Here is a 10,958-nt window from a genome sequence, read left to right on the forward strand (position 1 = left end):
GGCTATCACACTGTTTTGAGGAAAACCTTAACATTATTCAACACTGACCACAACTGACTTGGATATGGTAAACACCCTGGCACAGTCAGAATCTACTCCTCTAAAGTGAACATAAGAGTTTTTAGACTGCAAGCAATCTCTCTTTTACTTGGAAATTTGCAGAGGGGTGAGCAACAAAGCTGCGAGACATGAGTAGCATGGCATGTTTGCTCCCAACCAACGGTTTTTGCGTTCTTTCCCACAGATTTTTGAGCAAAAGAGAGACTGCTCACAGTCCAAAAAGTTTTTAAATAAATAACTTATTCTGACTTACACTTCAACAATAATATTCTTTTATGCTCAGTGTACAGCAGTTCCATCAACACTAACATTATGAATGGAAACAAAATGATCATATCCGCTCTTGATGAGAAATCTCAAATGACATGCTGATGTAACAGGGATCTAATAAAAATGAAGAAAAAAATATTTTCAATAATTTAACCTGATGGAAGATACAGCTTTGACAAATAAAATTCAAAGATTGATAATTCTTTCTTACTTCCCCCAGTGCCCCTCAAATTCAAGGACTTTCAAGGAAATATACCTTTATCTCCTCCCTCTGCATTTGACCATCTGTATTGTCATACTCTGAAATAGAAAAATGTGCCCACATATGAGCATTTGAAAGTAATCAAATGTCATCAAAATAGTGATATGCTCTTTATTGTAGAAGTAGTCAAGTAGAGATTGAGAACACTTTTGAGGTTCAGGAAAGTCCATTTAGCTCCAACCACTCTATGGACCACTCTGGGTTTCATTAAGGGCCAGGCTATGCACCAATTGACTGTGTGAATAAGCCTGGTTTTAACATCTGACCAACTTTTGTCCACAAATGCAACCTTGTTCCAAAGCCGGATCTTTGTGATATATTTAAAATGGTGGATGGTGGCGAAGACCCGATGACTAGCTGAAAAATACTCCTTGAATTGTTGAGCATTGTCATTTGATTTTCATCTTCGTAACACATTTTGCAGAATTAAAATTAACAAAATTATGGTATCCATCTGGCAGCCACATTTGAGCTGGAAAAAAAGGGAAGACGGAAATCAAGTGCGTGTCTTCACCGCCATCCGCCATTTTGAATGTCTTGAAGACTCTGGGGATGAGGTTGATTACAATGATCATAATATTAATATGATATTAATATGATAACTTGCATAATTATTATGCAAGTTAACTATCCTGCATCAGGTACCTATGTATTCAAAATTGTAACAAAACCCTGCCATTCCAACATTTGCAACCACACTATTTTAGCACTGAAGGGGACATTAGCATTGGTGGGAGAGTGAATATTTGGTTAATTATCAACTGGGTGGATTATGTAAATTGGCCACAGTAAAAAGTTTTAAAAACTGGTATTTTGGGTGCTAGCCCTTGAACGGAGTGTGTCCACGCAGAGCTAGTGCTTGAAATGTTGACTTTTAAATGTCTTTATTGTGGCCGATAAATTCTCCTTATATCAACACAGTTGAAAAACCCAAAAATATAATTACCTTTCTCCACTAGGGGTTCAAAATCTACTGGATCTGTCTTTGTACTTTTCTCAATAGAAAGGTCTTTAACTGCCAGAAAGAGTAAATTTTGTTAGTGGTGATGCAGTGATATATGATCTCCTTGCACCTATATGTAGTAATAATTTCTATATAGATACATTATTTCCAAATTTGCTTCTCTGTTTGGTTGAAATTGATATCTTCTTACCATTTGAGCACGAGATTTTTATGTTTCCTATGCTCATGAGTGTACTGAAGCTGATGATGAATTCTTGAGGAAACATCCCTGTTGTTGGCCAGAAAGATTCAAGGCTTCTGTTAAATTAAAAAAATAAAAACATTGCAGAATTTGTAAAAAATGTATATAATAATAATAATGTTTATCGACATGCAATTAAAAAGAAAAAAGACTCTCTTTTTTACGTTACCATAACAACAATCGAGATTTACATTACCATGAAAACAATAGTAGTTTAAAGGTTGTCATACAATAATAAAAATACTGTTGATCTTCGAACTTAGTTCACCCCTACTGTAGGCTTACTTTAAGATGTAAAGGAATAAAACTTTAATAAAATTAAGCTTAGGTCTTACTAAAAACTAGAAGTAAGCTTCGGCTTAGATTTTTCTTCTTAGCTATCGCCACAGTACCTACCCGTCTATGATGTTTTCTGGCGGATAATTTTCGTCATGTGATGTTACAAGGGCAATAGTCGCTCCAGCACTACTTAAAGCAACGTCAAACATATTTGTAGTGCAGTTTGTGGCCCTGAAAACTCGTGTGAAATGTTGACAAATTCAATTTTTCAAACCAAACATCATGAGAACGAAAGTGAACTGGGGCGAGTTACAGTATTGAGTATGCGCGTTCATCAGGTACACGCTGACAGGCTGCTGGCTCATTATCAACATGGCGGATGGAGGGTTTCCTATAAATACGAGACAGTTTTCATCAACATTCCTTGACTTTTGGCGTAATAGTCGAGGTTATGTGGAAGAAGTGAACACTGCAGATAGGGATGCAGCAAAGAGGCTTTTAAGCCCTTTTATTCTAAAGGACAACAATAACTCATCTTCCAAATGTTTCCCAGAATGTCATCCACTTGGAAACGCCATGTGGAATTTTGCCAAACAGTGTACGACCGTACATTCTCAGCCAAACAGTCAAAGCACTGACGTTAACTTACCTGCTTCTCGTTTGATATTTAAAAAAGATGACAAAAGTTGTCATAATGGTGTTGGCAATGGTGATGATGCCGATGATGGTGTTGGTCCTGATGATGATTTCCAATTAACTCATTGTTATGCAGATGATCTGTCACATAGTTCTTTGCTTTCAGCTTCTTGTTCCACATCAAATGTGCCTTTATCATCGGCATGTAAAACAACAGAGCTAGTTAAACGGCATTATTTTAAACTGCATAATGGAGCTTTGCAGAGTGATTTTACTGGTAGTGAAAGATTGAGTGAAGCAACAAACATATCCACTAGTGATAACAGCAACCAAATTCAAAATCAAGACCCAGTGACAGGTTCTAACAAATTTTCAAGATTGCGAAATAGAGAACAACTCCTACATTATGATGAAGAGCCAACAAGCAAAGCTGATGTTGATTGGAAAACAGCTGATGCTACAGCACCAAACTATAATGGTACATCTAACTTAGATTATGACATTTATTCTGACAGTGATAACAGTGGCAGTGGTGCCTCACAAAATGTTAATCATGGCCACAACATTGAACTGGTCATTGCTTCAGAAGAAACTGAGTTGAGTTCAAATTCAAGTCAACCAAGGAAGTGGGAAGACCAACGTGGTGCTGTTGAAATGAAGAAAAGTATGGGTTGTAGTTTACTTGTTGATTATTATAAGAAAGATGTGTTTTCTGAAGAAATATCAACAGCTTACATGTCAACCAGGAGTGATGCATTGAAGGGAGATGATGATATGCTTGACAATTCACCTTATGATGATATGGAATATTCAAATGGATTACACTATGAGAAGCTGGCTCAAATCAAGCCATTGTCTTTGTATAAATGTGTTGAGATTAACAGGAAAAACATTTCCACAACCGTAACTCTAAATCTCAAGTTAAAAGCTCTGCAGTCAGTTTTATACACTGAAGCAAAAATTTTAAGAAGTGCTGTTAATGAAGATGTGGATGTCTGTGGGAAGGTTGCTATTTTGCGTGGGTTCCAAGAAGAGGGAAGTTTGTGCATATCAGTGATTGAGAGCGAGGTGGTGGGATTGTATGACTACATTGTGGGGACTGTACAACCATTAAAGCAAGGATCCCACCCTGATGAGCTTGGTTGCCAGGTTTGTTATAATAGCTTACTCTTCTAGACCTGTAAAATCATAAGAAGCGAATAAGGCCTAGCGTGTTGCTAATCCCCCTGGATGAGAGGCTAGTCCACCACAGGGTATGCAGCATGAAGCAACTAGGAGTTTTGCTACTCCACCATGGATGGTATCCTAGTCCATCACACTACACCCAGCATGAAGTGACCAGGGCCATTTGCTACTCCCCCTGGGTGGAATGCGAGTCCATCTCAGGACTTCCAGTGTGAAGCAACTAGGAGTATTGCTCTTCCCCCTCCCCCTGATAGGATGCTAGTCCATCACAGGATACCCAGCATTGTTGTGCTCAGGGCTCCCATTGATAACAGACAGCTTTTTGCATCTGAAGGGGCTACCCTGAGCATTATAAATCAATAAAGGTTCTTCTTCTTCTTCTTCATGAAGTAACTGGGAGTATTGCAACTTGCCCTTGGGAATACAGTGGACTGATGTTTTGCTTGTATGAAAGCATACTGATGAACCTTTTCTTCTGTTTTTTGTTAGGATATCAAGGACCCCTTGCCATCAAGTGCGACCTTATCAGTTGACCTTTGTGGATTTTTGCGTTACCATATCGCAAGTGCCTCATCACCTCTGACTACCAAAGATACCACATCCTTAAAGGAGCACTACCCTGTTGCTTGGTTACTGACCTCTCCTGCCCTTGGATTGACCCTTGATTGGCAGGTACAAGAAAACGTACTTAGATGTGTGAAAGAGATGTCTTGCAGCAAGTCTAATCTGGAAGAACATGCACTCAAAGGATCAAAGACTGACCAATGTTCAAAACATTGGTCCAATATTTTGGTTGTTGTTGATGAGTATAGATGTGCTGGAAAAGGTATTCCACAAATTGAGGTCTACCAGTTCTGTGTAAATGGAATAGTAAACCTTGTGAACTTTGACATAAACTAAAGTTAACTTTTATGATATATATTTGACATCTTTACGATAAGCTATCCTTTTGTTTTCTAGTGTTTAAATGCTATTAAAATGCTATCATTTTACAACAACAGTCACAATATTGTAGAAAGAGTAATAAGCCTCTTTGTATCTGCAAGGTTAAAGGAGTAAAAATTTGTTCTTTGCACTGATCCCAACTCATTTGTTGATCAGAAATGCATTTGTGGTTTCCATCCTGAATAAATTCAAAGCTTTTCTCAGCTATGAAAACATCCTCAGACACCTAGGGGTGGATAGAGGGGATGAAATTTTTCTTCTGTCAATTTTTTCTGCCCCTTTCGACTTTATCCTCTTCCTCACTATCTCCCCCCTGGGTCTTCAAAGCACTGTGAAACCTGGTAGCAGCTCTCTTCTAGATAGTCCAATATGTGAACCAATCACCAGCCTAAATCAACTTTTATTTGTGGCTTTTATTTGTTTAATTTTTGCTCCTTTCCAAGCAGGAGTTAGCCTGTGAACAGAAAGAAAATCAGGAGTGGAGCCAGTCGAGCATGGTCTGGCAGTCCTCACTCGGCTTGCTCCACTTGCTGAGTTTTCTTTTTGCGCTATACCTCACTTGGGAGCCTGTTAATAGGCTAAGCTAACTAACCTGTTCACTACCTAGAAAGGACTGCTGAAAATATACAAGTCTAATCCTTCAAGAATTTAACCTTTTTAAGCCATGTTGGGTGGCTCGAAGGAGATAGATTCAGCTTTTGTCTTACAGATTCCGTTTTCTTGATCAAACTAAGTATTGCACGAGACATCCAAGGTATTGGATTCCGTCCCTTAAGCCTCTTGGTCTGTATATAGACAGAGACCGCTCGAGAAACGTGTCTTTCCATTGATGCCAGTCAGTATTTATATCGTCATTTGCTTTGATCGAAGAGAGGTCAATTGTTGACAGAGCTGTACACAGACCCTCAAAGTCGCCTTTGCATAATCGTAGACAAATAAAGAAATCATTCAATTTACAATAATGGCGAGGAGACCTCAAGAAACCACCAGGCTTAAAAGAGAGGCCACCTCGGCTGTCATTAATAGATAGAAAATATGGTGCTGCGTAAGTGCAGCTTGGTCAATTCATGATTTTATAGATAAAAACTGCAAAAAAAATTTTCTTAAAGGTGAAAAAACTAAATGAAGAAGTAATTGATATCCAGATTTTGGGACCTTGATAAAGGATTGTAAATTGCTTAAGATTGGTGCGACAAGAATGCGATCGATAGTGGTTGGCTGTTCTGGTGCCATAATTATGCACTTGGCTACTTGTAAAAAAACAATTTTTAGAAACATTGGAGGTAATAATTGATTTTGATAATAAAACACAAATTTGGCTATTTGAAATGAATTAACTTGGAAAATGTCTAAGATACCCAATAATGACGCTATGGTCTGTAAAAATCCCCGTATCTTTTGGAGACAATATGTCGATTACATTGACGCGGTTCGGCACGCTCGTGATTACAGGGCAAGTATGTGGCTACGAGTGGGTTTGTTATTGAGTTGTGTCAAGAGGTGGTCGTGAGGCGTTTTAATAAAGGCTAGTTCATTAACACCCAATGCGCTGTCAATGGAGTCCCAGAGGATGTCTGGCAAATTAAAGTCACCCGAAATTACCATATTATCGAACCGGTCACAAACTTCATGCAGAAAATTATCGAATACATCCATCTAACTTGCGCCTTCATTGGGTGGCCTATAGTAAAAACAGAATAAAATTATTTGATAAGTAAGCATAGTAATTTCGGCACAAATGATCTCAAGCTGTTGCAGTTCGGCTTCCGATTCAGGTTTAAATTCTTTGACAGTTTTGAAGGAGGCTGTTTTGATTGCGATAAACACTCCACCACCACCTCGATCAGACCGATATCTCCTAAATGTTGTAAAGCCAGAATGCAATATTTCAGAGTTGCTGATATTTTGGTTCAACCATGTCTCATTGACGCATATAACGTCAGAGTTTTCGGCTTACACCAGGTCTTGGAAGCAAAGGAGGTTACACACGGATTGCCAGTTTGTTGTGCTGTCTTTGTGATAACTTTTTCTGCTTCTGGCATTCATCACGAGGCAAATGATCTTACCAACAGTCGAAGCAGAAACGGGTCCAGGGTTAGGATTGATGTCACCAGACATCAAGAGGAGAAAGGTAGCATCTGAGTTGTTGTAGTAACAAACGTGGCACATTTTCATTACATGGCACAGTAATAAGTGTAGACTTAATAGCCCAAAACAGAAAAGTAGCAACGGCTTTCACAAAGTGACGACCTGATTCCCTTAACAATGTCAACAATCCATCGAAGGAATCGTTTTTGGGAAAACGGCAATATAAATTGTAAGAATGAAATAAGATTAAAGGAGTCCAAGACTAGTGGTACCTCCAAGACTACAGTTCGTTTGACCACGAGTCATCCTTCTGTTATTATATCGTTTTAGAAGGTGCGCATACTCAAACCTCAAAATGTACCACATGGAAGACAAAATGACTACATTGTCATATATATACATGACTGAATCTCAGTTTAAGTCAGGTGGAACTGAGGTGCCTACGAAAGGGATCTGTCTCATATGGTCTAGGGGCCGACTTTTCTCTCCCTCACTGTCTTGTCGGGGACAAGGTATCGGAAAGCATCGAGGAACCATCTCCGGCTGGCATAAGCGAACCGCGGGCCGAAATCTCGTGGTGCATCGTCATGGTACAACGCTCCGGCAAAGCGTCCAGAGGTACCGCTGTCGGCTGTTTTTTTCTCTCTTTTTCAGCCATTTTGTCTTAAACATACCACGTGGAAGAAGATACAGTGAGAGAGGAAGACGCAGTGGCTACATTTAAGTAAAAGGATGATCACATTGCCTTAACAACTGTAGTTTAAAGCTCTGTTCCTCTCTATGGATCGACAGATCGATTTCTTCTTCGCAAATTGAAGGAATCGATCCGGCTGAATAAGCCTCACTATACAGAGGTTCATTCGAAATGAAGGCAAAAAAAATGAAAAAAAAAATGTAAAATTATGGGATTTCATGCCTTATTTCAATGGAAGATCCTCCGACAACATGCCTTAACAACTGTAGTTTAAAGCTCTTATCCACTCTACGGATCGATTCCTGTATTCGTTATTGAAGGAATCGATCCGGCTGAATAAGCTTCATTAAACAGAAGTTCTTTGGAAATGAAGGGAAAAAATTAAACTGTAAAATTATGGGATTGCATGCTTTATTTCATCCTCCGACAACGTGCCTTAACAACTGTAGTTTAAAGCTCTGTTCCACTCTACGGATCGACGGATTGATTCCTGTATCTCTTATTGAAGGAATCGATCGGCTGAATAAGCCTTATTAAGCAGAAGTTCTTTGAAAATGAAGGCAAAAAAGAATTAAACTGTAAATTATGGGATTCCATGCCTTATTTTAATGACAGATCCTCCGACAACATGCCTTAACAACTGTAGTATAAAGCTCTGTTCCTCTCTATGGATCGACGGATCGATTCCTTCTTCGCCAATCGAAGGAATCGATCCAGTTGAATAAGCTCATTAAACAGAAGTTTTTTGAAAATAAAGGCAAAAAAATTAAACTGTAAAATTATGGGATTTCATGCCTTATTTCAATGGAAGAGCCTTCGACAACATGCCTTAACAACTGTAAATTAAAGCTCCCATCCACTCTACAGATCGACGGAAAGATTCCTGCATCTCTCATTGAAGGAATCGATCCGGCTGAATAAGCCTTATTAAACAGAAGTTCTTTGAATATGAAGGCAAAAAAATTAAACAGTAAAATTTTGGGAATTCATTTATTTTTATTGAATTTCATGTCTTATTTTAATGGAAGATCCTCCAACAAAATGCCTTAACAACTGTAGTTTAAGACCCGGGCCCTTTAAAACAGACTGTGCTCAATTGTACACCAAAACGGTAAAACATGTGGCCCAATTTCAGACGAAACCATCTTAGTCTATCACGCTTGTTTCGCCCCCGGCTCTGCAACTGATTCTCTGTCAGTTTGTTACACCCATTGCTCGTCTTCAGTGGGTAGCTGAGATACAAGATTCAGCCTGCTCCTCTGTCGTTCTTCATACGCTGTAGGTTAATCAAATAATAAGGTTATCAAGCCGGCATTTTCTTGTTTGTTTGTCTCTGTAACGTTTTAGAATATTCGGATAGTGTCGATGGTCAAGTTTTTTCAAAATTCTCGCTTCTAACGCCAATCGCAACAATACTTAATTTCGTTAATTGCAAAGACCCGTTATGTTTTTTTGTTTCTTTGTAAATTCACCTGACGCAATCTCTGCATGTTCTTAGTTCGATTAGGCGTTAGTTTACGTTCATCTCGTACGAAAGAATACGTACCTCAGTAATGTTGTTTGTATAAGGCGTCGAAAAAGATTTACAAGATTTCAATAATTTAAACGTCAAAATTGTTCTCCTTAAATTCAGGAACTTTTTAATTGTATGATACACTTAATTATAGGTTTAATACCGCGATATGGAAAGCACATTCAGTGTAAGGTATTTTGGCCCTGTTGTATGGTTTAAATTTAGCGATAACGCCAGAAATTCCAGTTTAATAGAAACTTACAACGATACTAATTCTTAATGACCTAACATCTGGAACAACATTCCTGCTTTTTATGTAACAATTAATTGTGGGATTTTTTTACCACTTCTTGCTAAATTTTGATTTTTGATAGGTGTCTTCAGTCCTCTGGTCTACTACAACTATGTGGTTGACCCGTTATCAAGCTTGTTGGTGTTGTAGTGCTAGTGTCAAGATGACGCTTTGAAGAGTGAACGAAATGTCAGGTTCCCTTTTTATCGCTTATTAGTAGGCACGTATCATCTCTACAATCTAATTAATTCCTGTTGCGCATCTGGTGGTGTCAGTTTGAGCCAAGAACACAGTTAAAAAATGTTGGTGATATTACAATATTTCAGATGGAGGGATATTGAAGTCTTACCTAATTTTCTCCTCAACCAAAGAACGACTCTTTCATAATAAGCGATGCTCTTCCTTAAATTCCCCATGCAGTGATGCGCATTGGCGATACTCGCACTAGCCTTCGCTTCACTATCACCGTCTTTTAAATCTTCAGCTATCTGTCGCCTCTTTGAGTGATAGTAAATGGCACTTTCGAAGTCCATCTGCATCTCGCAAATGTTTCCAAGGTTATTGTAAAGCCTTCCTTGACATCTCAAATCCTGCAGTTCTTCTGCAATTGCTAAGCCACTTTCTAAAAACTCGGCTGCCTTATCAAAATCCCCAAGTCTTCTATAAACACATCCAAGATTGCAGTAAGCTCTTTGCAAACGCGGCAAAGAGCGTTTTCGTTTCACAAGATTGAGATACTTCTCGTAGTACTTTCTCGCCGTTTCAAACTTGCACAATTTAAAGAACGCATGTCCAAGCTCTAAGAACAATTTTTCTTTTTCGGCCGGCTTGTTACACGGAAGTTTCTTAAGCTCTTTCTCAAGCTCAATTGTCAAATCCTCCAAGTCAGCACTAGTGTACGGAACAACTTTCATTTCGTCGTCTTCTTGACGAATTATCTCCCTTAACGTTTCTTTAGCGGGTTCCTCGTTATTATGATTTTCTTCGTTAACATTTAAAGCGGCCTTTTCTTCTTCAGGAGTTTTTCTTTTACGCAGACTTTTCCTCCACTTTCGAAATTTTGAACAAATGCCGGCACCCATGTTTTGATGTCGTTATAGCTCATTTAATTTTCATATACACGTTTTCGTTTTTCATTCACTTTGCATATTTACATGACGGGCCACCCGTAAGTTTGATGAATTTCTCAGTTTAGATTAATGAATTTTTAACGAGGCACTGCACCACTTACCACGTACCCATGCACCTTATTTCCTCTTACTTAGAGAAAAATCTTGATCATACGATATGCTTCCTCAAAGTTTTTTAGTAACTTTGAAAGATGAAATGCTGAAGTGTGAAAGGTTCAAACGGAAGCTTTTGTCGTGGTACTGTTTATTGTGTTGTAACGTCGTTCTTAGTTTTTTTTTTTTTTGAAAAAACAAAACAATACAACAACAACAACAACAACAACAACAAAAAACAGAGCTGTGCCCATAACATAAAATTCTCGGGTATCTTCATGTCATCCTTTTAACAGTGTTCGACGA

At 38.5% G+C, this 10,958-nt stretch overlaps 3 protein-coding genes across 3 annotated transcripts; 1 reads left to right on the forward strand and 2 right to left on the reverse strand.

The window, feature by feature from the left end:
* Positions 1 to 57: 57 nt before the first annotated feature.
* On the reverse strand, positions 58 to 2,387 carry LOC146468568 (intraflagellar transport protein 25 homolog). The gene is made up of 5 exons (XM_085124326.1): positions 2,194 to 2,387; positions 1,747 to 1,853; positions 1,539 to 1,607; positions 587 to 630; positions 58 to 444 (listed from the first exon to the last, which is right to left on the reverse strand). The coding sequence occupies exons 1-5, from the start codon at positions 2,283 to 2,285 to the stop codon at positions 340 to 342; spliced, it is 417 nt and encodes a 138-aa protein (XP_084980452.1). The 5' UTR covers positions 2,286 to 2,387; the 3' UTR covers positions 58 to 339.
* On the forward strand, positions 2,325 to 4,976 carry LOC146468569 (uncharacterized). The gene is made up of 2 exons (XM_085124303.1): positions 2,325 to 3,861; positions 4,387 to 4,976. Exons 1-2 carry the CDS (start codon positions 2,449 to 2,451, stop codon positions 4,795 to 4,797), a joined length of 1,824 nt encoding a protein of 607 aa, XP_084980429.1. The 5' UTR covers positions 2,325 to 2,448; the 3' UTR covers positions 4,798 to 4,976.
* Positions 4,977 to 8,597: 3,621 nt separating this feature from the next.
* On the reverse strand, positions 8,598 to 10,684 carry LOC146468570 (uncharacterized). The gene is made up of 2 exons (XM_085124356.1): positions 9,779 to 10,684; positions 8,598 to 8,900 (listed from the first exon to the last, which is right to left on the reverse strand). Exons 1-2 carry the CDS (start codon positions 10,509 to 10,511, stop codon positions 8,827 to 8,829), a joined length of 807 nt encoding a protein of 268 aa, XP_084980482.1. The 5' UTR covers positions 10,512 to 10,684; the 3' UTR covers positions 8,598 to 8,826.
* Between the last annotated feature and the right edge of the window lie 274 nt (positions 10,685 to 10,958).

Source organism: Pavona decussata, unplaced genomic scaffold, assembly GCF_977016875.1.
Source record: "Pavona decussata unplaced genomic scaffold, jaPavDecu1.1 SCAFFOLD_130, whole genome shotgun sequence".
NCBI classification, from domain to species: Eukaryota; Metazoa; Cnidaria; class Anthozoa; order Scleractinia; family Agariciidae; genus Pavona; species Pavona decussata.